General features: G+C 47.2%; 2 protein-coding genes across 3 annotated transcripts in view; one reads left to right on the top strand and one right to left on the bottom strand.

The window, feature by feature from the left end:
- The window catches only part of SERPINF1 (serpin peptidase inhibitor, clade F (alpha-2 antiplasmin, pigment epithelium derived factor), member 1), a 12,134-nt gene extending 1,530 nt beyond the window's left edge, over nt 1-10,604 (top strand). Inside the window, exons 2-8 of the mRNA XM_010861328.1 lie at nt 2,816-2,901; nt 4,264-4,462; nt 5,077-5,232; nt 5,648-5,851; nt 7,380-7,522; nt 9,328-9,538; nt 10,220-10,604. Coding sequence (XP_010859630.1) covers nt 2,824-2,901; nt 4,264-4,462; nt 5,077-5,232; nt 5,648-5,851; nt 7,380-7,522; nt 9,328-9,538; nt 10,220-10,479 — 1,251 coding nt within the window. The 5' untranslated portion in view covers nt 2,816-2,823 and the 3' untranslated portion in view covers nt 10,480-10,604. The remainder of the gene's footprint in view (nt 1-2,815; nt 2,902-4,263; nt 4,463-5,076; nt 5,233-5,647; nt 5,852-7,379; nt 7,523-9,327; nt 9,539-10,219) is intronic.
- SMYD4 (SET and MYND domain containing 4) overlaps nt 1-25,923 on the bottom strand; it is a 54,200-nt gene that overhangs the window by 3,556 nt on the left and 24,721 nt on the right. The window contains exons 6-11 of one of the 2 annotated variants that reach the window (XM_010861329.1): nt 17,783-17,965; nt 17,082-17,245; nt 15,722-15,854; nt 14,769-14,885; nt 14,441-14,564; nt 11,324-13,170 (exon numbers count right to left, since the gene is read on the bottom strand). In XM_010861329.1, coding sequence (XP_010859631.1) covers nt 13,017-13,170; nt 14,441-14,564; nt 14,769-14,885; nt 15,722-15,854; nt 17,082-17,245; nt 17,783-17,965 — 875 coding nt within the window. In that variant the 3' untranslated portion in view covers nt 11,324-13,016. Of the gene's footprint in view, nt 1-11,323; nt 13,171-14,440; nt 14,565-14,768; nt 14,886-15,721; nt 15,855-17,081; nt 17,246-17,782; nt 17,966-25,923 lie in introns of those variants that run through there. The other variant, XM_010861331.1, reaches the window with a different exon arrangement.

The raw sequence follows: 25,923 nt of genomic DNA, 5'->3' as shown, positions 1-25,923 counted from the left end.
TAACTGGGCTTAATCTGAAACACATGTATTGGCTCAAATGTATCCTTCCAGCTGGTAGGCAGGATCCCAGAATCGCAGTTCCTTGTGTCTCTTGATTGGGGCAATGTGGCCGAGAGGCAGGCCTGAGCTTGGCCCAGCTGGGAGGAGTCACCTCCTCCCCGCCCCCGCAGCTTGGACACTGCCCTTTGGACGGGATGGTACCACTGTGCGTGTGCCCCTGGCCAGGTGACAGCTGCCTGGCCCAGCCACAGAACCGTTGTCCCCTTGGAAGACACCGAGTGTGCTCAGAGGGGCCCTCCTGTGCCGAAGACCCTTACTCTCAACCCTCTCCCTGCTCTTGCAGGGGGCTTTCAAGAATCTCTCCACTTCCCTTATCCCCAGGGCTTGAGGTGGAGGGTTCAAAGAGGCACCGCTAATACTATGTGTCCTGGCGACTGGCTCTGGCAGCTGTGGACCTGTGTGCCTTTCCCTGCCAGGGTCCCTGACCACCGCATCTTCAGTCCTCAGCTCACCCACGTGGTAACAATGATCAGATGACCCAAGGTTTGAACTCAAACTCTGTAGAGACTCCTGTAGAGAAGATCCACCTTCAAGAGCATCTGGACCTGGTTTCCTTAAACACCAGGCCAGGGTGGTGTCTCTCAGCTCCTCCCTCTTCACTCGGTTCCCTACCCTGGCCCAGGGACTAGAGCTAATGGCTTTTCCTTGAGCCCTGCCGCCCCTGCATCTCACTGAATTTCCAGTCTCTGCTAAACCAGTTTGCTGGGGCTCAGGCAGGGAAGGCCCCTGCCAGCTCTGGGTGGGGCTGGCCGGGTGGAGAGAGCAGCTGTGAGCCTGGACGCTGTTACGGGCTCTATCTTGCCCTGCAGAAAGTTCTTCCCATTGCCTCAGTGGACAATTTCTCCCTGAGTGGCAGGGGCTGCCATGCAGAAGAGCAGGTGGCTGAAAACAGAGGGGTCACTGGAACTCACTGGGTGACACATGCTCAGGGTTTAGAGAGAAAGCCAGGCTGGTGCCCACTGGCCATCCAGCCGTAAGCAGAACAAACTCAGAGGCCATCTTTTCTTTTGCTGCCTTTCACATTGTCCAGAAGATTGTGTGTTAGTCGCTCAGTCGTGTCTGACTCTTTCTGACCCCATGGACTGTAGCCCGCCAGGCTCTTCTGTCCATAGGATTCTCCAGGCAAGAATACTGGAGTGGGTTGTCATGCTCTCCCTCCAGGGGATGTTCCCAATGCAGGGATCGAACCTGTATCTTTTTAGTCTCCTGCATTGGCAAGGGGATTCTTTACCGGTAGTGCCCCCAGGGAAGCCCCGAGTATGTGTTTATGGGTATACAAAAGGAAGAAAGAGCTTGAGACCTTTGGCCGGTGTGTGTGTTGCAGGGAAGATGAGAGGTACAGAAGACAGATTACAAGTTCTTGACTCAGCAATGTGAATGGAGGGAGAGCCAGAGGTCCTGACTGCTGGGACCTTATCCCTCTTTCTAATCAGAAGGCCCTCAGAAGACCTTATTTATGAACTTCCCACTGCCTTCATCCCCTCTCACCTCCACATCCTGACCCAAGGTTGAGCAATATAGAGGCAATGAATGTAGGCGGGCAAGAGATGGGGGAGCCCTGCACTCAGAGTTCCCTTTGCCCTTGTAGTCCAGGGGTTGGATCAGAGTCAGGTCCTAAGAGGCTACTGCTGGGGAGGTATAGGGATTTGGGTGGCCTTACTAAGACATGGTATTATTTAACTTGAAGGAAAGAATTCTGAGGAGTGTCAGAGTGGGTCCCAAGCTGGTAGGAGGAAGAGGACTTGGCTCCCCAAGGGGAAAGGGGGGCCCTGGGGTTCCAGGAGTAGGGAGACACAATTTGGCTCAGGGGTCATTGGAGAACTCACCTGTCTTTGGCCCCGCTGAGTGCTATGAATGCATTACCGAATTTAATTCTCATCACAATAGGTAAGAACTGATTTCCATTTTACAAGAGAAGACACTGGGATTTAGAGAGGTGTTAAGACACAGAACTGGGGACTTCCCTGGTAGTCCAGTGACTAAGACTGCGTTCCCAATGCAGGGGGTCTAGTTTCAATCCCTGGTTGGGGAACTGGACCCCACATGCCACAACTAAGAGTTCACACGCATCTAAAGAAAAAAAAAAGATTCTCATGTGCTGCAATTGAGACCCGGCCCAGCCATAAACAAACAAAAAAGACACAGGATTGATGGGAATTCCCTGGCAGTCCAGTGGCTAGGACTCAGCATTTTCTCTGCCTGGATCTGGGTTTGATCCCTGGTAAGGGAACTAAGATCTCACAAGTCCCTGATGAAACCACAGGTTCCAGGGCAAGGCAATTCAAGGAGAGAGTTTAAGAGCTTCTCGCGGGGGACCTGGGGCTGGACTGGATGCCCCCATTCTCTGTGTTCTGTGACTCTACATTTGAGATTCTGCCCCCATACTGTTACTAGACATAGATCCAAATCCTACATAATGAGCTGGTCAGGTGCCCGCAGGGAACAGCCTCGGTGTGCATTTGGGCTGGATCACACTCCCACACAGGACCACTGCTGGGCCTTCACCACCCTGGAGGTTTAGGAGGGTCTCCTGGCACAGACATGGATGAAAGCATAAGCTTGCCACAGGACTGTGGGCTGTGAGGCAGGGGGAGGACTGGGGAAGTGCTGAGAGGGAGGGGTTAGCAAGCTGAGGGTCCACTTCCAGCCCTGGGGGAGGCTGGGTGGAAGGTGCCTGGCCCTGCTCCCTCCCCAGGACGGCCGGTGGTGCAGGTGGTGAGGGAAGCAGCCTGCCTCCTCTTTTGCTCTCTTGCAGGCCCCGAGATGCAGGCCCTCGTGCTACTCCTCTGGACTGGAGCCCTGCTTGGGTTTGGCCGCTGCCAGAACGCCGGCCAGGAGGCGGTCAGTAGGACCTGGGTGTGGTGGGGGCCTGGGGCAGGGGGACGTTAGCAATCCCAACCCCGCCTCGCCAGGCAGCACGGGGAGACTGGACAGCACCCAGGCTGCAGGCCAGGCTCTGATCTTTCCGTCCAGACAGGGCCTTGGTTTTTCCAAGAGCAAAACAGAAAGCGTCTCGCCCTGCCTTTCAGAGGACAGAGTGGCGGTGGGGCGGGGAAGATCCAATAAGGTGAAAGGCGAAAGCCCTCTAACAAGCCCTTCAGTGAAGATTTTCTCATTACCCTTCATTACTTATGGGTCTCAGTGAGGAGCTGGTGGTCTTGGATGTTTGCTCTGATCCTAACTAGGGGGCAGCAGAGACGTAAGAGCGTGGAAAGCCCTCTTTCCTGTCCAGAGAGAGCACCGTCGGGTTGCAAAGGCGGATGCCAAGAAGCCTAGGCTATGCGACGATTGGGGGGTAGGGAGGTGGTGGTGACTGTCCCAAGGGCAGCCAGGGCAGGTGGGGCATACTGGCAGGAGCTCTGGACTTTATTGTGAGTTCCAAGTTTGAATTCTGATTCCACCTCTCACCAGATTTTTTATTTTAGATAAGTCACTGTAACTTGAATCTGTTTTCCTATCTATAAGACAGGATGAAAAATACCCATCCTTACAGGGCCAACGTGGACAGTCACTTATTTATCTACTGAACACCTACTCTGTAGGTGCTGGGGATGGGTGGAAATATAAAAGACTCAGTTCTGGCCTTCAAGGGACTGTTTTAAGACATTAATCTTTGAGGATATCACTTAGATCAACTAGTATGAAATGAAGTAACTCAAATGAGAAGAACCACCACAGAGCCTGGTGGATGGTATACACATGGTAAGTGGTTAATACATAAGTGGTAGTTGACTCTCAAAAATGGCCAGAGAACTAAAGGTGCCTTCATACTGGGGCCACCAGGGCAAGTCTGTGATGGAGGAGGTGATGTCTGATCAGGGCCGAGAACGACAAGGAGGGTTTGATAGGAGGGTCCATGTGGAGACCTGGGAGCAGTGGGCAAGGCTGAGCAGACAGGAGACTCTGGCCTGAGAACAGAATTTCTTGGGAAGGGGGACTTCCATTTTTTTTTTTTTTTCCATGAGTCACAGGCCTGAAGCTCCCAGATCACTGGTGTTTAAAGCTGGCCAGCTAACCTCTCTTGCGGGTTGCCTCTTCCCAGTGGAGCACCCCCACAGGAGTAGGGGGCACAGACTCATTCCAACAGATGGCTATACCTCCTCGGGCAGGACAGCCTTCAGGGACCAGAAGCACAGTCCCACGCCAAGCCATGAGACCAGTCACCCCCTGCTCAACTGCACTGGTCCTTGTACTCAAATGCAGGGCTCTCTGACCCCTGAGAGCACGGGGGCACCAGTGGAGGAAGAGGATCCCTTCTTCAAGGTCCCTGTGAACAAGCTGGCGGCAGCCGTCTCCAACTTTGGCTACGACCTGTACCGCGTGAGATCCGGTGAGAGCCCCACCGCCAATGTGCTGCTGTCTCCGCTCAGCGTGGCCACGGCGCTCTCTGCCCTGTCGCTGGGTGAGTTCCCCGCTGCAGAAAGCCCATAATCCCAGAGCTGCCCTCTGACCTCTGTACATACCTGACTCTAGGCCCTGGACACACTTCACTTAGGGAGGGTGATGAGGGCCGAGAGGCTGGCCCAGGAGTCCTAGTACGTAGGAGTGGGGGCTCAGGTGGGGGAGTGGGGAGTACTGCTGACACAGTGTGTGGCCTTTTATTGACATTCCTTAAAGGAGCTCCTCCTACGTGCCTGCCTCATCGGCTTGGCTAGATACTGGGGATGTAACTACACCCACGCAGACACGGTCTCTGTTCTCACTCGGGCCACACAGCTGAGTTCATGGGGAAAAGTAGGAAATAGGAAGCTGTAGAACAGTCTGGTAAGTGCTGTGATGGGAGAAGCACAGGGACTTTGAACCTGACTCCCATCCTTTTATTTTTCCAGGCCTGATGCCTTTGGCCTACCTTCAGGAAAACCTATTTTTCTTCCACTGCCTTCAAATTCCTTCCTGCCTAGAAAGTCTCCAGGTACCAGCAGATAGACAGGCTCAGGGTTCAGGGTCCCCGAGAGCTAGGCTGACATGGGCCTGGCAAGCAGTTACAGAGGCTCACACACCTGTTCCGCTTGGCAGGTGCGGAACAGCGGACAGAATCCAACATTCACCGGGCTCTGTACTACGACCTGATCAGTAACCCAGACATCCACGGCACCTACAAGGACCTCCTTGCCTCTGTCACCGCCCCCCAGAAGAACCTTAAGAGTGCTTCCCGGATTATCTTTGAGAGGAGTGAGTTGCCCTGCTGGTCCGAGCTGCCTGAGGCGCATGGGGCTCTCTGCTGCAATGCATCTGGGGGTTTCTTTCTAAACACCAGAGCACGTCTGCCCAGGGCCAGGCTTGGCACTGGGGGGTGGGCAGGAAGGGGCTGCATGAGTACAAAGAGGATCAGAAAGAGGATATGGGCTGAAGGAGACAGTGGGAGGGTTGGGGGAGGGCAGTCATGTGAAGAGAAAACAGCAATGACTGAAATCTGTCATTCCCCATCCAGTGCCCGGGGAAGCTGGCACGGAGTCCGGGAGAGCCCCAGAAGGATGCCAGGCAGGGAGTCAGGGCTTGCCAAGGATCAGGCAGAGCCACAGACTGTCAGGGAGGATGCTGGGTGAGGTCTCAAGAGTGCACTAACCTCTGCCCCATCTCTTTGCAGAGCTGCGGATAAAAGCCAGCTTCATCCCACCCCTGGAGAAGTCATATGGGACCAGGCCCAGAATCCTGACCGGCAACTCTCGAGTAGACCTTCAGGAGATTAACAACTGGGTGCAGGCCCAGATGAAAGGGAAAGTCGCTAGGTCCACGAGGGAGATGCCCAGTGAGATCAGCATTTTCCTCCTGGGCGTGGCTTACTTCAAGGGTGAGGGCTTCTCCACTTGGCTTTCAGTGAGGGTGGACAGTGGGTGTCAAGAGGGGGCCAGGAAGGAGGGGACGTCAAAGGCAGAGGAGGACCCTGGAAAGTTCCTTGCCTGAGGGCTCCCTGCTTGTCACCAAACCCAAGGCAAACAATGGATAAGTACTTACAAAGTGTAAGGGGTGGTGGAGAAAGACCATCAGAGATAAGGGGGCACTCCTGCTCCTGTGCCTTTTTTGGGGCTGGTAGAGGGTCCATGCCTGGCTCTGGCTGCAGAGATCTGCATGAATTTCATAGCCTTTTGGAGGCTGTTTTCTCGTCTGTCACTGGGAGATGGCAAACTGATTTCAGAGGCACTGTGTGTGTGTGGTCTCCTATCTTCTCATGGACCCAGCATCATGCCTGGGACACACAGCAAGTACTCGATAAACCAGGTGTGTGTGTGTGTGCTAGGTCGATTCAGTTGTGTCTGACTTTCCAACTCTATGGACTGTAGCCCACCAGGCTCCTTTGTCCATGTCTAGGCAAGAATATTGGAGTGGGTTGCCATGCCCTCCTCCAGGGGATCTTCCCGACCCAGGGATTGAACCCACATCTCCTACATCTTCTGCTCTGGCAGGCGGCTTTACCATCAGCATCACCTGGGAAGCCCTTGATAAATTATGTTAGTTTTCTAATAACATTCTTCTAGGCCATGGTGAGGTACCCAACTATTCCATGGGCCCAGTGTGAGGCCAGCCCTATTCATGAGCCTTGGGTGGGGTTTTGGGCAACCTCCCCTTAAAATGCTTCACAACTGTCTATCAGGCAGTGTTTAGAGGGGACCCCCTAAACCCCAGAGAAAAATCCTTCATGAAGCACTGAGCTCCAGGAAATGAAGAAGCTGTTACAGATCAGCATGTTAAAGACCACGTTAAACGATCGGCTCACTGTGTGAGCATGGGCAAGTCACTTCACCTCTCTGGACGTTCATGCTTTTCATCTGAGATGGTCGATGACATGACGTTGAGGTCCCTTCCAGCTCTGGTCTCCCTGCAGTCTGTCTCCTGGACACATCACTGTAGAAGTGTGTACCAATTCACCTTTCTCCTAGCTATCACAGAACTTGAATAAACCTGACAATACTTCTGAGTTTACATATGGAAGGTAGTCAGGACCCTCAAAATATCATGGTCCAGACTGCCCATCCTAAGACAGAGCTATTCCCTGACGTGTTCGGGCCTCTGATGACTCAGGTTCCTGCTGTTGTTTAATTGCTAAGTGGACTCTTTCGCAGTCCCACGGACTGTAGCTCCTCTGTCCATGGGATTTCCCAGGCAAGCATACTGGAGTGGGTGGCCACGCCGTCCTTCAGGTGTTCTTCCCAACCCAAGAGTCGCACCTGCGTCTCCTGCATTGACAGGAGATGCAGGTCAATTCTCAGTTCTTTACCACTGAGCCATCAGGGAATCCCGATTCCCGTAGCCAGGCAATTTCCAGAAGTATGCCTTTCTGGTCTCCTGGGTCTCAGGGCACTCCATCTGTTTCATTCCAGGGCAGTGGGTAACAAAGTTTGACTCCAGAAAAACTTCCCTGGAGGATTTCTACTTGGATGAGGAGAGGACCGTCAAAGTCCCCATGATGTCAGACCCTAAGGCCGTTTTACGGTACGGCTTGGATTCTGATCTCAACTGCAAGGTCTGTATGGGCAGTGTGAGTGGCGGTGTGGGTTCAGGCAGGATGGTGCAATGGGAATAGAATGGCCTTTGAGATCTGACAGCAGTCTGAATTATTTATTGACTTATTTACGGCTGAGCTGGGTCTTCACTGCTGCGCAGCATGGACTTTCTCTAGTTGTGGGATGGGCTTCTCACTGTGGCTTATCTTGTTATGGAGCTGTTTGAATTTTACCTGCCACGTGCCCTTCAGTAAATTAAGAGCTTTTCTGAGCTCTTACTGGAGTGGGTTGCTGTGCCCTCCTCCAGGGCATCCTCCCAACCCAGGGATTGAATCCAGGTCTCCTGCATTTCAGGTGGATTCTTTACCAGCTGAGCCACAAGGAAAGCCCAAGAATACTGGAGGGGGTAGCCTATCCCTTCTCTTGTGGACCTTCCCGACCCAGGAATCAAACCGGGGTCTCCTACATTGCAGGCAGATTTTTTACCAACTGAGCTACCAGGGAAGCCCCACTAGCTGAGCCCTTTGTTTCTAAAACTGAAGGGCCATAACTACTGAAACTTATCCTCGGACTCAAGGTTTGTTGCAAGGGTTGGTAAAGTGAAATTGAGTCCTCAAGACTGGGCACTCAAATTCTGGTTATTTATTTTTTTCTTTCCTTCTTCTCTTTTTTGGGGGAGAACTTGTATTTATAAAAATCCAAACCTTCAAACGGAGAAGGCAATGGCAACCCACTCCAGTACTCTTGCCTGGAAAATCCCATGGACGGAGGAGCCTGGTAGGCTGCCATCTATGGGGTCGCTAAGAGTCGGACATGACTGAGCAACTTCACTTTCACTTTTCACTTCATGCGTTGGAGAAGGAAATGGCAACCCACTCCAGTGTTCTTGCCTGGAGAATCCCAGGGATGGGGGAGCCTGGTGGGCTGCCGTCTATGGGGTCGCACAGAGTTGGACATGACTGAAGCGACTTAGCAGCAGCAGCAGCAGCAAACTTTCAAAATCTGTCGCAAACTCCAAGTTGCTGGCATTCTAAGTCTCTCCTAGGTGACTCAAGAAAATTCTAAGTCAGTAGTTTTTTTCTTTGGGAATCTGAAAAAATGCCTGAAGCACTGGAGAGAAATGCCACCTATGCATCTCTGCAAGTGATTCCAGGGGCTCCTGGGACCCCCGATGCCATCTGCCCTTAGGTTAAAGGCCTCTGCTCAGAGGGCCACTGTACTGCCACTTCTGCACTGCTCTTCCCAGTGCTCATTTCTAGTCCGGGCTCTGTATATAACAGATGATCAGTAACTATTGGCAGGCAAACCTTGGGACAGAACCAAGGCCTGGGAATTCAATTCTGGCTTTTTAGAAAACCACAGAAGAAAATTCTTTAAGCAGATAACTTCAGTTGGTATTAGACTAAGAAAAGACAGTGGCTCACGCTTGAAGAAACATCAGCAGATAGCTTTTGTTTATTTAGCTGCATCAGGTCTTAGTTGCCTCGTGCAGGACCCTTCACTGCAGTGCAAAGACTCTCTAGTTGTGGCCCATGGGCGTAGTTGCTCTGCAGCATATGGGATCTCACTTCTCAGCCCAGGGATTGAACCGCTGTCCCCTGCAATGCCAGAATTCTTTAACCACTCTACCACCAGGGAAGTCCCATCAGTAGACATCTTGCTGCTGGAAAGCAACAGCTTAGAGGGACAACTGTTACACAGATGAGGGGCGGGGAAGCAAGGCAAGGCCTGGTCCCAGGAGAGAAGGCAGCTTGGGGTGTTTGTCCATCGCTAAGCTCCTGGGCTCCAAACGACTAACCCATGTGCTTCCTCCCTGTTGTTTCAGATCGCCCAGCTGCCCTTGACCGGGAGCACAAGTATCATCTTCTTCCTGCCTCAGAAAGTGACCCAGAACTTGACCTTGATAGAAGAGAGCCTCACCTCTGAGTTCATTCATGACATAGACCGAGAACTGAAGACTGTTCAGGCAGTCCTGACCATTCCCAAGCTGAAGCTGAGTTATGAAGGCGAACTCACGAAGTCCGTGCAGGAGCTGAGTACGGCTGCAACACCTCTTTGCTCTTGGGGAGGGTGGGGTTGAATCTTTGAGCCTTCCTTCCACCTTGCTACAGTGAAAGTGAGAGTCGCTCAGCTGTGTCCAATTCTGCGACCCCATGGACTCTACAGTCCATGGAATTCTCCAGGCCAGAATACTGGAGTGGGTAGCCTTTCCCTTCTCCAGGGGATCTTCTCAACCCAGGGACTGAACCCAGGTCTCCTACATTGCAGGCGGATTCTTTACCAGCTGAGCCACAAGGGAAGCCCTCCACCTTGCTAAGCAGAATGCAAAGCCTCCAGGGACTAGTACTGGGGCCCGGGATGATCCCTTCATTCTAATAGTGCTGGAGAGGAAGACTGAACTGCCTTCCTTATCAGACTCATTCCTAAGCCCTAAGACCATACATCCTGTAACAGGAACTCTGAACACTGCCTCTCAAGACAGGTCCCTTGACCTCGTTTCTAATCTTAACCTCGTTTCTAATCTTAACCTCACTGGCTGTGTGCTCTTAGGCAAGTCACTTAACCCTTAACCAGCCCAGAACTCTACATATGTCATAGACAGTCAAAAGCAATGTTCCACCCCCACTTAGCTTGCCTTCTTGAGAATCAGGATTGTATTCTTCCTTGCAGCGTTCACAAGGCAAGGTTTTAATGGAAATCTTTCTCAATTTCTGCAGAGCTGCAATCCCTGTTTGATGCACCAGACTTTAGCAAGATCACAGGCAAACCTATCAAACTTACTCAAGTGGAACATCGCGTCGGATTTGAGTGGAATGAGGATGGGGCGGGTACTAACTCCAGCCCAGGGGTCCAGCCTGCCCGCCTCACCTTCCCTCTGGACTATCACCTTAACCAACCTTTCATCTTTGTACTGAGGGACACAGACACAGGGGCCCTTCTCTTCATAGGCAAAATTCTGGACCCCAGGGGCACTTAGTACTCCAACTAAATGTTCAAATACCCCAGAAGAAAAAAACACTAGAGGGATGGCAGATTATATATTATACGAAGGCTGCCCCTACATTTCAATGTATACTTTGCAATAAAAGTGCTTTATCCTTACCTTTTGTTACCCTGCTCCTCCTCCTATTTTGAGCTATGTTAAATTTAATGTGAAGACAAACAGCCCTTTAGGAATTTTTTGGTCCCATCTTTATAGGCTGGGTCTATCTAAACTGCAGAAAGTCACCATATGAGATATGAACTTTAGTTATCTGCACTATATGATGCTGGGACTGAGTCTCTGCTCTGTGGGGGTTCACACTTCAGGACACCAGTCCCCCTGGGAAGAGATTTCCTGTCTCTACAATCAGTGGAGCCAGCTCTTAAATACACAGGACTTTGCACACTAAGTCGCTTCAGTCGTGCCCAACTCTTTGCGACCCTATGGACTGTTGCCCGCCAGGCTCCTCTGTCCATGGGATTCTCCAGACAAGAATACTGGAATGGGTTGCCGCGCCTTCCTCCAGGGGGTCCTTCCCAACCCGGGGACTGAAGCCACATCTCTCTGTCTCCTGCAGTGGCAGGTGGGCTCTTCACCACTGGCACCACCTGGGAAGCACAGGACTTCAGGGTTTCATTTTGTGGCCACACTACACAGCATGCGGGATCTTAGTTACCCTGGGTCTCCTGCTTTGCAAGTGTGGAGTCTTAGCCACTGGACCCCCAGGGAAGTCTTGGACTTTAGGTCTTGAATCAAGCACAGATAACCCCCTTGTCAAGCTAATGTCACCTGACAACACAGGCTAACATGCAGACAGATCAGGGAGGAAGCCTGTAACTTCAGGAAATAATTCTTTATTTTATAGAGCATTTAAAGAAAGCTTTTAGTTCACATAAGAATGAGGTCTGTGATGTAAAATTCTACCCATATTCTTTTTAAGGAAGTGGGCCTCTTTTACAAAGTACAGCGGAACCTTTTTTTCAGGAACTTGAAACGTGCCAAGTGTTTCAAGAACAGAACAACTACAGAAGCGGCCATAGGACTAAATTTTTCTTCTTGAAAGTCAGCTCTACCCAAACATCTCACTGGCCATGGCCTCTGCCACAGTGAATTAGCAGAAAGGAAGATAAACGAGATTCTGCCTGCCCTTCATTCAAAGGTTTGAGTGGAAACCATGTTCTGAACACTCAGCTTCTTGAAAAGCTATTGCCAGGCAGCGTCAAGGCCATTCAATTCCTGATTATAAATGCCAGGGCACTGGCATTATAAACTACCAGGCACTTCTTGGGCATGGTTGGGGTGGGCAAGCTCTCAAGGCAGTGTGAATTCTTTTCCACTAACTAACTCATCTGAACCACTTGGTCCCCAGTGGTGACAGAGAACCCAGGGTTCAGATCCAGAGACTCTGGCCTCCTCACAGGGTTTAGACTGGGGTCCCCAACCTCCAGAATCTAATGCCTGATGATCTGAGGTGGAGCTGATGTAATAATAATAGAAATAAAGGGCACAACAGACATAATGTGCTTGAATCATCCCCAAACCATCCCCATCCTGCTCCTGGTCTGTGGATAAACTGTCTCCCATGAAACCAGTCCCTGATGCCAAAAATGTTGAGAGCAGTGCTATAGAGCCAGGCAGACAACAGTTCTTCCTATCTTGTCTCTTAGGTTTGAAACCACAAGCAGCCACGCCCACACCCTCAGCATCTTCTGAAGCTGTTTTTCCCCCTTTTCAGTACTTACATAGTCTGTATTTCATTTGCCTGCTTGGGGAGATAGGAAAAAAAAGCGATCTCTTTTCAGGTTTGCTAATAAACATAACTCAGAAAGGAGGTGTTATAAAGCCTTCGCTACAAGCTTGATCTTATTAGTGTTTGGTCAGTGAGTCAGCCAAGAATATACAGTGAAATCCAGAGAACAAGGACTGGAAAACTAGTAGAAAACACATTGAGAGATGCCATCCTAGCCCAACAGTAAAATGGCCCCATATTTATTTCTCTATTCATGATTTATATGCTACCGGTTTAAACAAAGGATTTGAGGAAGCTAGATAACGTAAATGAAACTGTCTCGCTAGAGGTAAGGAGCCTCACTGACTTCTGGCTTTATAACTATTTTTCAATTACAACACAACTATTAAGAGTTTAAGTTCCCACTGGACTGGTACACAACATTTCATTACTGCTAGAAACCATAGGAATGTTCCAGTGAAGCCGACATCATCATTTAGAGAGGTGGCGTCTAGCCAAAACCCTAGGCTAACATCCAGATGCCTGCAGACCAGCTAAAATCCTTTTAAAGGGCTTAGGCTCTCCAGATACCAGTTTGAAGTCTTTTCTGGGAAATGGGAGTTTGTGCTGGAGAGTAGTTAACTACTTCAAAAAACATCCATCAAAATAGGTGAGCCTGTCTCTAACTGCGATGCTCTCCAAGTCCTTCCCCATCTCGTACACCAGGCTTGTGACTGTCAGGCAGGTCCTGTATTTTAGGTGACAGCTCAGCAGCAACAGACCCTCTTTAACTCATCCCACCCTACTCCTTAGGTCCCACAGGGATGGGCAGCAAGTCCAATAAACAGGACTTCATCTTTTGTAGCTCCCGGATCTCGTCATTCCAAGGGCCATAATGTACCAACAGGACCTTCTCTGCCTTCTGTATTGTCTTCAGAGCTTCGGGTACTGCACACCTGAACCAAAAGCAGGTAAAGAGGAGTGAACCCATGTATTCAATCAGGCAAAGATTAGTGGAGGGCCTACTCACATCCTGCGAAGAATGCAGAGTACATAACTTTTGTTTTCAAGAACCTTATAGTCTAGAAGGGCAGATAAGACTCACAGAACACACTGAAAGGCAGAGTTTGAAATGAAAGTTACAAAAAAAGTACAAAGATTCCAGGATACGGAGAGACGGGCAGGTCTCAAAGCACTCATCCGATATTTCTGTTGTTGTTCAGTTGCTAAGTCAAGTCCGAGTCTTTGTGACCACATGGTCCTATATTTACTTGAGGTTTACTCAGGAGTCTTTGTCTCAAGAGATACCAAGTCCGTCTGTGACCTGATTCTGCAGCTCTTTGCCCTCTCTCTGACCGAATGGGCTGCCTCTATGTCTTGGGTATCAGGCCCACCCACCACACAGTCCCAGGACCTAGTTTCAAACATTTCACCACACCAATGGCAGCTTCATCAAGGCTGGACGTATTCCATCCAGAAATACTGACAGCAGGGCCTCCTAATGGTCCCCGTTACAAAAGTGGATGAGGCCGTCAACTCACCAACCCTACTGTTCTTTCAACTTGTAAAGCTGGGTTTCTCAACCTTGACGATATTGACATCTGGGGGCCAGATTAATTCTTAGCTGGGGGGTCGAGGTGCTGCCGGCCCATGCACTGATGGGTGTTTAACAGTATCTCTGGCCTCCACCCCGAGTCCTAACAATTAAAAACGTCTTCAGACATTGCCAGACGTCCCCTGGGGAGCAAGAAGACGCGTGCTTGATTACAACTGCTTTAAAAATAGGACCAGGAAGAAGGAAGAGGGCCTGGAGTGAGGGTGCTGAGAATGAGCACCCAAGGGAGGGAGGGGACCGAGAAGAATGGCTAAGAGCTGCTACGACGGTGGGCATGGGGTGCGGGGAGCCTGAGGCAACCTCTCCCTGGGAAACTCCCTTCAGAGCTAAGAGCTTCCCCGCATCTCCCAGGAGGAAATTCTAAAGCAACAAATGTGTCAGCAGGACAGAAGGAAGGGATCGTAACTAAAGGGGAAATAAAGACGTTTCACTTTATTTTCATTCCAGGGGCCGCGTGACCTAATTTCCTAGAGAAACTGTTCGGCCCTCATCAGAGCCTCATCTCTTTTCTACAGAGCAGTGGGGTGCTGTGAGAGCAAAAAGGAACACACAAAAGAGCCTAGTATAAAATCAGTATGTGGCCTGGCGAAGTGCTACGAAACAAGACTTACCCATTGAAGAAGACCTGGGCCAGTTTGAAGAGCTCATGGCCCATCTCCACACTGGATGGCCCATGGTGGACCTCCACCACCTGAAGACTCTTCTGCAGGTGGGTCGCTGACTTCTCCCAGTCCCCTGCAAATAGAGGAAGATCTGGATTCAGGTGAGAACCACAGTCAGCTGTGGATGAACTTGTTCTGGGAAAGGAAAGCTGAATGGAAGGGAGAGCAGCCTCAGATGGAAGACTGAGAGACACCCAACCAGACAAGGCCAAGGTCTAGACCGCACACACAAGGCAGGTTCATTCCTCGGAGCGGAAGATACAGACACAGGCCATACCTAAGGCAGCATAGGCCTGGGCCAAGGCATCCTCGATTTCTCCCACCACGCTGTGTTCCGTAGACAGGAAGCTCTCGACATCACTCTGACACCCCAGCAACAGCTGAATGGCTACCTCTATCAATTCAAAGGAAAGTGGACTCATTACAGACACAAATCCAGTCTTAGAAATGAGATTCCAGCCCTTAAATCCTCTATGGGTGGGCCTGAATGTGGAAATCCCACTTTGTCTCCCTGGGTTGTGATCAACCCGCAATGTTGGGTCCAATAAAGCTGTTCTCTTATGTTTTCTCTTTCAACAGCACAAGGTGCTGGGTGAGGCCTCCCCACATGTGCTCTGGGTTTCCAACTTCAGTTTGAAGTGGGATGGCTACATTCCATGTATGGTCATTACTTCTCTTGACTCAGAAATCTAAGCAAAAAGGTCAACTTTCATAAAAAGTAGGGTAAATAAATTCCCATGACGTCAAGCCCCAAGGCAGAGCTTTCCAGGATAATGAGGGGTTTTGTAACTCCCTTTCTGGAAAAAGCAGGATACTTAAACCCACTGGGCACATGCTCCACTGCTCTGTAGATGAGAGACAGGCTCTGGTGAGTGCAGAACAGTTTCTCTGGGAAATTAGATCACGAGGCTCCAGAACTTAAATAAGTGACATTGAGCTTCTGGATATGCACAAAGATTACGGATGTCAGAGATAACCCGTTAGTCTTTAACTAACTCTCTGATGCCTAAGAGAACAACAGCTTAAATCAGTTGGCCCTTTTTCAAGGACATCATGCAAATTGAACTGGTAAGGGTTTGGTCTCACTGGCCTACATAGCCATCTTGTGGCTGGCAGGGGGATAATTAAATTCAACGCTTCAATCTTCACTGAGTATCCTTGAGATCAAGGTGAACTTGGACTGAATAAAAGAGAAGGGGCTGGAGGACCGAAGCAGGGAGCCAGTCTCACCTAGTCTGCCGTTTCTGAGATGCTTCTGGGCCGCCCCCACCTGCCGCTGAAGGTCCTGTAGCCGGGAGACCAGGAGGTCTCTGCTGACTGATTCCATACAAGCTGGGCCGCTGCAGCTCAGAACATCATCTCCCTGCAGAAGTCAGTATTCTCTTTATTGACCAGAGTCAGCTAGCGACACTGCACGTGCTTACCCTACAGCATCACTCCAGAACTTCTGACCCTGTGGGGCAAGGAGACTCCTGCCGTAGCATACAATGACCAAGGGGGACTGAATCTGGATTCGGTTTGATGGCAGCAACTTTAGCAGAAGCAGGAGCCGAGCCTTGTGGGAGATTTAGCTTCTGCAACCAAATTAAAACTGGTACAGACCACAGTCTCTTTCCATATTAGCATTGTGTTGTGTGTTAGTCGCTCAGTTGTGTCTGGCTCTTTGCGACACCATGAACTGTATCCCACCCGGCTTCTACAGTTCCTCTTACTTCTCTCTGGGGCTAGGACTTTGGATGACAGACATATTTCCAGGGGTTATGAAAAAGCCACAAGGAAACCAACAGGAAAAGGTGCTGGGTGAGGCCTCCCCACATTTGACGCTGGGCTTGTTGTGACTTCAGCTTTACAATAAAACCAGTTCCATGTTCTACCTACAGGTCCCCTAAGACATTAGCTGTTTTTCAGATGCCAGAATCCGTGGCTCCATTTGGCAAGAGCACCCTGATTTCTCCCGAGGGTCCTCTTTCACCCTTCCTCAGTCAGTACCTGGGAGCTGAGCGGGGAGCAGGCAGCTCTGATATGGCCCATCCCTCTGGCCCAAATGGCTGGAGGGAATCTCTGTGCCTCTGATTTCCCTCCAGCCACAGGTATTAGGTTGATGAAACGCAGTATGATTTTTGCCTACATCTCTGTTAGAGTCTGTATGTTTTTATCCTTCTGGACTGGGAGGGTCTAAGGCTGGAGCTAAAGGCAGCCATCCAGCCAGGGCAAGGAGGAAGTCTCTCTGAGACGGGGTTAAATAACAGAGAAAATGGAGCTGAGGGGCAGAAAGAAAAACTGGGTCTTGGTGACGCTCCCTGAGCCCCTGGGCCACAGTGTATTTGAAGCGCCCTTGACCTGGGACTTCCTCGCGATTCACTGGAGCAACCCTGACTTAGTTTAGGTGGGATTCTCTGCTCTTTGCAGGAGAAAGAGCGTGAATCCCAACCCTTCCCTGTGGTTCCTGTAGGGGGTGATCAAGGTGTGGGGAAGAGAGAGTATGGCTTTCAGCACCTCCAAGTCCCAAAGGCATCCTCCTAAAGATTTCAGGCCTTTCAGCTGGATAACTGATGTCCCAGAAAAGCCACGAGAAGAGAGAAAGATTCACCTGCAGGAGCGCTCTGCAACGGTGACAACGGAAGGCTCCCCGACCAGGCCCCGCCGAGGGTCTCTGCTTCTCACGTTCACAAGGTGGACAGTCGCAGTCAAAGAAATACTGAGACCTCAGCTTCTGGCGCCTCTCAGCAACGCCCATCCTGCTCTCATGCGGTCCTGCAGAAAGACCACGCTTGGCCAATATTGAAACCCAGAGAGCACCAAACACTGCTTAAAAGATTGCAGGGGACTTCCCTGGCGATCCAGTGGTTAAGACTCTAAGCTTCCACTGCAAGGGACAGAGGGCTGCCTCCCTGGTCAGGGAACTAAGATCCTGCACATCACAGTCAAAAAAAAAAAAAAGACTTCAGCTTAGTGGAGGGTCTGGTAATCACACATCATGTGAGAAGTACCTTTTACTCAAACACGGGTGTAACTATAGAAACAGGCTTCACAGTCATGGGGACAGGAAGGAAAAGAAGCCAAGAAGTTGTTCCCAGTCCATTTTCAGAATAGGATGCTTATAGGGATCAAGCCGTGAGACACACCGTAGTGTAGACACAACAGGGCCTAGTGAGGAGCTCTGTGCCGCCTCCACCAGGAAACAACCCTCCCTGGGCAGATGAAGGCACCTGCTTTGGGGCCTGCCCATGCAAGTTCACCCCGTCCTTTTCTGCTGGAGAAGGTGGGCAGCGGGGAGGATGGACGGCTCACCATAGCAGTGCAAGATCTCTTGCCCACTTCGAATCAGCTGTGATGCCCGAATGGTGGCGATGGTGCCGATGAAGGACACGCTGGTGTTGGGGCTGCAGGAATGGTTCAGGAGGCTGACGACAGGGAAAAGGGCCGTGGCAAGGCGCACCCGCCGGGTGTCAGTAATGAGGCTCTCTTTAGATCCTGAAAGTGCAAGAGGAGACAGGGGAAAAATGTGTCAGGACATTCATCCTGGCCTCGCCCTCCATTCCAGCCCGATGAGCTGGGCGATCAGGCCTGAAGCCCGGCTGAGTCAGAGTTCCACAAGCCGGATCTGATATAAATCAGACGGAGCGTGACTCAGAGCTAACTCTGGTCCCCAGGAAGCAAAGCAAATGAGCACATGAAAAGTCCACCAGAATCCAGGAACCTAACCACTGTGTCTCAATTCCCCCAAAATAATCCAAAGATTAGAATTTGTAGAAAATAATAAAAAAGGAATTATCAGTAGGGAGCCTTCTAGACAAGACAGTTGCATAATGTTCATGACGACATGGAAACCAGAGCACCTGCTGAGGTTACTTCCTAAAGACTTTTATAGTCCAAGTGCTTTTGTTTAACTGGTCTTTGGGGGGTTAATAGAACAGGTAACCTAATGGCTATCTTAAACAGGCCTATCATCTATTTTTTAAAAAAAACTATAGTTATTTCTTATGCTCACCTCTTTATTCTGCTCTTTGTCCCAATTTGATGGGATATCAGTCAGTAGTAGTTCTCACTGAAAAAAATCTCTGGATCACTTTTTTTTTGGCTACACCTTGCCGCATGTGGAACTTCCCTGAGCAGGGATCAGGCTTGTGCCCCCTGCACTGGAAGTGTGGGGTCTTAACCACTGGACCACCAGGGAAGTCCTGGGCTATGTCTATTCCAGTTCCATATCCCAAGCAACCTCTTCTTTGAAACACAATCAGCAATTTAACCACATGACTGAAAATTAGGAAGGAAGTGGTGGAAAAGAGTCGTGAGGCTATTTCTGCACCAAGGCTCAACCACTTATATTCATATGTGAATTCTTCTATTCTCCTGCAGGCCCACTTGCTCTTATTTTAGCCATAACTCTAATTGGCATAGCTATTCAGCTTCTCAGCCCACAACAGTCCAGAAACAGAGAACTAATAAGATGCAGGATTTCTGACAACGGCCAAGGAGACGGTGACAGACTGGGGAGGAGGCAGAACTTATACAAGGATAATAGCCTTGGGGCAAACAAAAATACTAGCACCACCGAGTTTTACTACAACTGTACATCTGACTTAACCAGAGGCTCTCAGACTCACACCATGCTTGCACGGATTTTTGTGACAGCCATACGTATCAGGAGAATGCACAGTACACACAACCTTGAGTGTACGAAAGGTTTCAACTGCGTTCCGAAGCCTTGGTGTAAGCACGAGCAGATCGTATTTCCAACAAAGCTGGTTGAAATAGGAAAGATACTGGTACTTGAAAGGGAAATTTCAGTTTTCTGGAAAACTGATAAGCCATCACTTAATTGTGATATCACCATATAAGCCAGGAGTCTCAATCTACCAACCACCAAATAATGGGGTGTAGGCACATATGAAATAAAGAAAATATAAACCATCAAGTGAAAATGTTCTAGAAAGGAAAACATTAGCTATAGGGCTAATACTGTCTCTCTGCAGACAATTCTATTACCTGCTGCTGTGGAGAGCCAGAATTAGAACAAGTAAATAAAACTCACAGGGAATCCAAATGACTCCATTTTAGTCAACAGTTCTACACTGTATTGAAATCTTTCATTAGTCCGTCTCCTAAATGCATAACTGATTTTAGAATCCTTCCCCCCGCCTTGTCCAAGGCCTACCTTCTGGTAAATGTGCTAATGAGCAGTGGAAATGCTAAAAGGTAAGGAGGCCGCAGGAAGGAGCAGCACAGGGCACAAACAGTTTGTAGTCTGAATAATCAGCCTCTGCATAATTAAAAGTTGACTTGCATTGCCAACTACTGATAACTGGCAATCTATATTAGAACAGCTGCTAAAATTTTCCCAGAAAAAAATTATCACAATGCCGTGAGTAATGCCAGCTTCGTGAATTATTTATGGATTATCCTCTGACAGAAGTAGGCCCAGCAACTGAGTGGGGTGAGTATTTTATGTCAGAGTTGAATCTCTAATTATCTCGACAAAATTAAGTATTGATTTTAAAAGTTATTCAATATTTTGCATTAGTCATCTATTAGCAGAGATCAGAGAAAGTGAGAATGTGTAGGTACCTTAAGCAAATCTGTTGACATTTTGTGTACAGAACAAACAAAAAACAAAAAAAGAGGGACCGATTCTTTATCTTACGGAAAGGGCAGCTCACTAATATCCTTAGTACACTTAAAATGAGATTCAAGTAAAGAAAAAACATTCATTTATAATACTTTTGGAATATACCTCTCTTGGCAGATATTTTATGAAACTTCATAAAACTTATGGCAGATATTTATGAAATTTCTGTGTAAAACAAGTCATCAAGGATCCCCACGAAAGGTAGATTCCCAGTGGCTGAAGAGTGAAAGGGCAGTGAATTGACCTGAACCTCTGCAGAACTTCATTAATCCCCTTTATGACCTGAACCCAGACACACCATGAATATGCCAGTTTTACCCAGACAGATCTGCACATACCGAGGTCTGGAGTTTCATCGGTGGCCAGTTCTATTCCTTCAAATAAGTGCCAAAGAGAGGTTCCTGAGGAACTATGATTAAATAGGATTTATGCAAAGATAATAACATACATTTTTATAGGTTTTTGTCAAAATCCATCCAAGTTAACACTTTAATCCTTCTTCTGAGCTACTGATGAAACAGCTGCTAATGAAATTCAATGAGAACACTAAACTGGGAGGTGTTGGAACCCCAAAGAAATAATAAAAAGGAATGAAATAAGATTAGAAATATTAGCAGACGGAGACAAAATTAGATTGACTTCAAAAATGAAAGTGAACATTGCTCGTGGGCGTGTTAACTGGTACAACTTTCCTGGAGGGCAATTTTGCAGTATGTATCAAGTGCCTTAAAAAATGCTCTTATCATGTGAACTTTTTTTATTGTTTAAAGAAACGAAATTACAGAAGAAACACATGGGAGTCCGAAAAAATTTACAATCTGAAAATTACAGAGAAAATAACATCATTTATAATACTCTCAGTCAGCTATAAGGTTTTGGAGCATTATATAAGTTTTCTTTCTAGCCCTAAATATGGAATTTTTAACGTAACTAGCAACATGAGAAACTTCACTTTAACTTTGCACTTTCATGCATTGGAGAAGGAAATGGCAACCCACTCCAGTGTTCTTGCCTGGAGAATCCCAGGGACGGGGGAGCCTGGTGGGCTGCCGTCTATGGGGTCGCACAGAGTCGGACACGACTGAAGCAACTTAGCAGCAGCAGCAGCAGCAACATGGTACACATAGTGATTTGTAAGTTACTTCTCTTCACTTAGTATGTCATGGCCATCTCTTTATACTCTAACCTGAGATGTATACTATAATTAAAAAAAAAACACAAAGCAACTCTGCCAATCTGATAGGGAAAAAAATGGTATCTTGCTTAAATTACTAGAGAGAGGTTAGAAATGATCATCTTTATTACTACTTTGATAAAGTGCTTGCTTATGTATATATAAGATTTAACTTATATACCATAAAACTCACCTATTTTAAGTGTAATTCAACAATTTTAAGGAAATTAATCTAAGTTGTGCAACCATTACCGCAATCCAGTTTTAGAACATTTCCATCACTATGTCCATTTGTAAAAGTTGACTTTAAGAGTTGCACAGCTGCTGGGAATGTTCTCATTTTGTCACTCACATTCTCATTTTTCTTTATGGGTTTTGGGGGGTGGGGAGTGTTAAATCGACAACTATTTCATTTCTTACAATGCTGTGTGCCAACAACTTTGCTTGAGCTCAGCTGAATATTTTTTCTGCTAGTCTTGCCTGGGATTACCTTCAGGATTACAACCATCTGCATGTGGTTTTTTGAGAGGCTAGCCCAGGCTTGTTCACAGTCCACATCATCATTTTAAGAATTAACAATCGCAGCTGCAAGGTCTCTTAAGGCTTAGATTCATTAAGTCACATAACATCACTTCTACTGCACTCCACTGATCAAACTGAGGTTCAGCAGGGGGAAACAGGCTCCACCTCTGGATGGGAGAAAAAGCAGTGTCAAGTTCAAATGGAGTAAACATATAAGGATGGGACCACAGAAATTGTGGTCATGTTTGCAAACAGCCTCCCCTAGAGGCCTGGAGATTCACCTAGTCCTCTCATTATCCGTATCAGAGTACTGACCCCCACAGAGGTTGAGTAACCCGCCCAAAGTTCATACTGAGAGTTAGTGGTTAGAGTGAGAGAACAGGAACTCACTGTTCCCCATCCAGCACTTTCATTCCTTCAAGGGCCTCTTTCACCTACATCTGCTATCTTCTTTTCTGATTATAGTGTTTTTGAAATTTGGCATTTAAGTTAAATCTAGCTATCTTCTAATTACCGAAATTTGGTATTATACACTTTAGAAAGCTTCTCTGACCAGCCTAAAATTATGTAAAAATTCACTTATCTTTGTCTAGATATTTTATGGTTTAATTTTTAAATATTTAATTTTTTAACGACTTGAGGAAAGACTCTAATACTTTTGGGGGGCTACCATATCAGTACCATATTGCTTTTAATTATTGTAGCTCAATGCTGATAGGAAATCTAGTAGTACTAAGTCCCTTCAGTACTTTTTACAACAAATAGGCTATTCTTACCCAGTTATTCAAGAAGAACTTTAGGACACTGTCAAAGTTTCAGAAAAATCCAATCGTGATTTCACTGGAAATGGCATTATACTGATTAGGTCAATGCAGGGAAATCAGCATTTTTACATTTTTTAGTCTTTCCTTCTCAGGACATGGCATGTGTCTGCATTTATCCAAGCCTTCTTTTATATCTTTCCAAATTAAAATATCCTTGCATTTCTGGAAGAGATTCTACTTGGTGATATATGATTGTTCCTTTAATAAGCTGCTGGATGTGACATAGCAGTGATTTTTTTTTTTCAGGGTTTCTGCATCTATATTCACAAGTGAGACTGGTCTATAGTTTTTATTCTGGGCTTTGTAAAATGAGTGGGAAAAGGTACTAGGTTGTACCCATGTCCTGGAAGAGTTTATAATGTATAAAAATGATATAAAGTATCATTATATTTTTAGATATTTTTATAATGTTTATATTGTATAAAAAAGATAAAAATATCTTTCTGTTCCTTGAAAGGTACTTTTTAAAAGGTAGCTAAATGTGTTCCTTAAAAGTTTTAAAGAACTCACATAGAAAAGAGTGGGTCTGGCTTGTTTTTATGGAAATATTTTGATAACTTTTTCAATTTCTTCCATAATCATTGGACTTTTAAAGCATTTTCCTCCCTCTGGAAAAATTTAGGCAATTTCTATTTTTCTACAAAGTTGTCTACTTAGTATTTTCAAATTCAATAATCTAAAGTTGTACTAAATATTTGCTATAAACTTTAAAACAAATTCATATTCTTGGCTACACCCCTTCATTGTTTCTAATTTGGGGGCGTTTTCCCCTGCTGCTGCTGCTGCTAAGTCGTTTCAGTCGTGTCCGACTCTGTGCGACCCCATGGACGGCAACCCACCAGGCTCCCCCGTCCCTGGGGTTCTCCAGGCAAGAACACTGGAGTGGGTTGCCATTTCCTTCTCCAACGCATGACAGTGAAAAGTGAAAGTGAAGTTGCTCAGTCATGTCCGACCCTCAGCAACCCCATGGACTGCAGCCATCCAGGCTCCTCCGTCCATGGGATTTTCCAGGCAAGAACACTGGAGTGGGGTGCCACTGCCTTGGATTTCTTACTTAGATTTGCCAAACTTCTGTCTCTATCAGGAACCTGTAGACTGTATAGCCTGTGTGCCAAATCCTGCCTGCTGCCTCTTCTTTGTACATATGTGGCCTAAGAATGGCTTTTGCATTTTTAAAAATCATTTATTTTTATTTTTGGCTGCCCTGGGTCTTCGTTGCTGTGCACGGGGCTTTCTCTAATTGCGGGGTGAGCAGGGGCGACTCTCCAGCTGCAGTGGGAGGGCTTCTCACTGCGGGCACTTCTCTTGCTGCAGTATGTGGGCTCCAGGGCGAGGGCTTCAGCAGTTGCGGCCCACGGGCGTAGCTGCTCCTTGGCATGTGGAATCTTCCAGGACCAGAGATCGAACCCATGTCCCCTGCACTGGCAGGTGGATTCTTAACTAACCACTGGACCATCAGGGGAGTCTGGTGCTTACATTTTTAAGTAGTTCAAAAGAAAATTCTCATGAAATGAAAAATTGTAAGGAATTCAGCGTTCAGCGTCCATAATAAATTTTCATTGGCGCCCAGCCAGGCACATTCATTTGTGTGCTGTTTATCATCGCTTTCATGCTACAAGTGCGGCTGAGTGGCTGCAGAAGAGACCACGTGGTCTGCAAAGCCCGGGCATTTACTACCTGGCCCTTTACAAAGAAAGTTGGCTAAACCCTGGTCTATAGGACACAAGCTTTGATGACTATATCTCTGAATTCCCTGTTTTATTATGTTATCTTGGTTTCTATATCCTTATTTTTAATATATTTGATCAGAGGGGCATATTAAACTTTCTTATAACCATGGAGTTTTTGCCAGTTTCTCCACGTATACTCAGTCACTTTTGTTTTACAGACACAATCTCTATGTTCCTGAGAGCTAAGCTTGATGATACATTTCAGAAAAGTCTCCTTTACAAAAATAAAGTGCCTCTTTGTTTTACTAGATATCTTACCTTGGGTTCTACTGTTTTATATTAATACCCTGATTTGCCTGTGATTCCCGACATGTCTTGCCCAAACACTTCATGTTGTTTCAAGAGTCACCTGGAGGAGGGCATGGCAACCCACTCCAGTGTTCTTGCCTGGACAATCCCATGGACAGAGGAGCCTGGCAGGCTATAATCCATGGGGTCACAAAGAGTTGGACATAACTGAGCAACTAGTACTTTTTGTAAACAGAATATAGTTGGATTTTAATCTTTTTGACCCATCCTAAAAGATTCATTTAATAGAGTTTAGTCCATTTATATTTACTGTTTAAGACTCATTTTTATAATTTTCCTACCTTTTGCTCTGTGAACTATTTTTTTGAATGTTTCTCATTTCCCTAGAATGAAGGGAAAGGTATACAACCAATTTTAAATTTGCTAGAATAATGTTACCACAGTGTGAATATGTGTTTTTAATTTTAAAAATACAGGTATGTTCAAAGAAAGCCATAATCACCCATATTTCCACTTTTAGAATTCATCACTGCTAATTAAGATTTTGGTGTTTTTACTTCTAGTGTTGTTTTTTACTAATGTATATACAGTTAAAACATAAGTAAGAATAAATCATGCATAAAATACTAGAACCTCATAGATGAAGACAGAGTCTCCTTTTCCGATCACTTCAGGTGACCAGTATTATGGTACGTATCTAGTCCTTTCTAGTCCTTTTCAGCCACAGAAGATACAAGTGTTCCTGACTATACATATTCTTCCTACCAAAATTCACTCTTAACAACTTGTGAAAAATTTTACCCCAAACTTGCCGTGTAAATAAAAAACTGACTGCAATGCAATACCATGAACAGGGAACAAAAACATTTAGGCGATGACTCTTTGACCATAAGGGGAGGCCAGTGAAGGAGGGCAGGTGGAAAACACGTTCGTCCCTCTGGCTTTGCCATCCTGCCTCAAGGACTCAGCCTGAGTTAGTGGTCGCCACTACTGTTTTTCGCAGACAACAGTTTTCACAGTTTTGCAAGCTACTGACATTTATATCTTTTTCGTATGTTCTACTTAGTATTTTAGAGGCAAGACATAATAGAATCAAGAGGTGGTATCTTTCTGCTGTATAATCTGGAAGCTCTATATACTATTTTTTATATTCAGAAAAACAAAACAAAATGAAAACAGTATTTTTTAAAATGCCAGTGAATGTACCCGAGGGAAAACACAATTCTGGAGAAACACTCAACAGATATATTTTAGAAGGTAGCAATGGCTCAAAGCAGCAAAAGGCAGAGAGGAAAACGGAGACT

This window comes from Bison bison, unplaced genomic scaffold, assembly GCF_000754665.1.
Source record: "Bison bison bison isolate TAMUID 2011002044 unplaced genomic scaffold, Bison_UMD1.0 scf7180017864472, whole genome shotgun sequence".
NCBI classification, from domain to species: Eukaryota; Metazoa; Chordata; class Mammalia; order Artiodactyla; family Bovidae; genus Bison; species Bison bison.
This window is presented reverse-complemented; position numbering and strand designations above follow the sequence as displayed.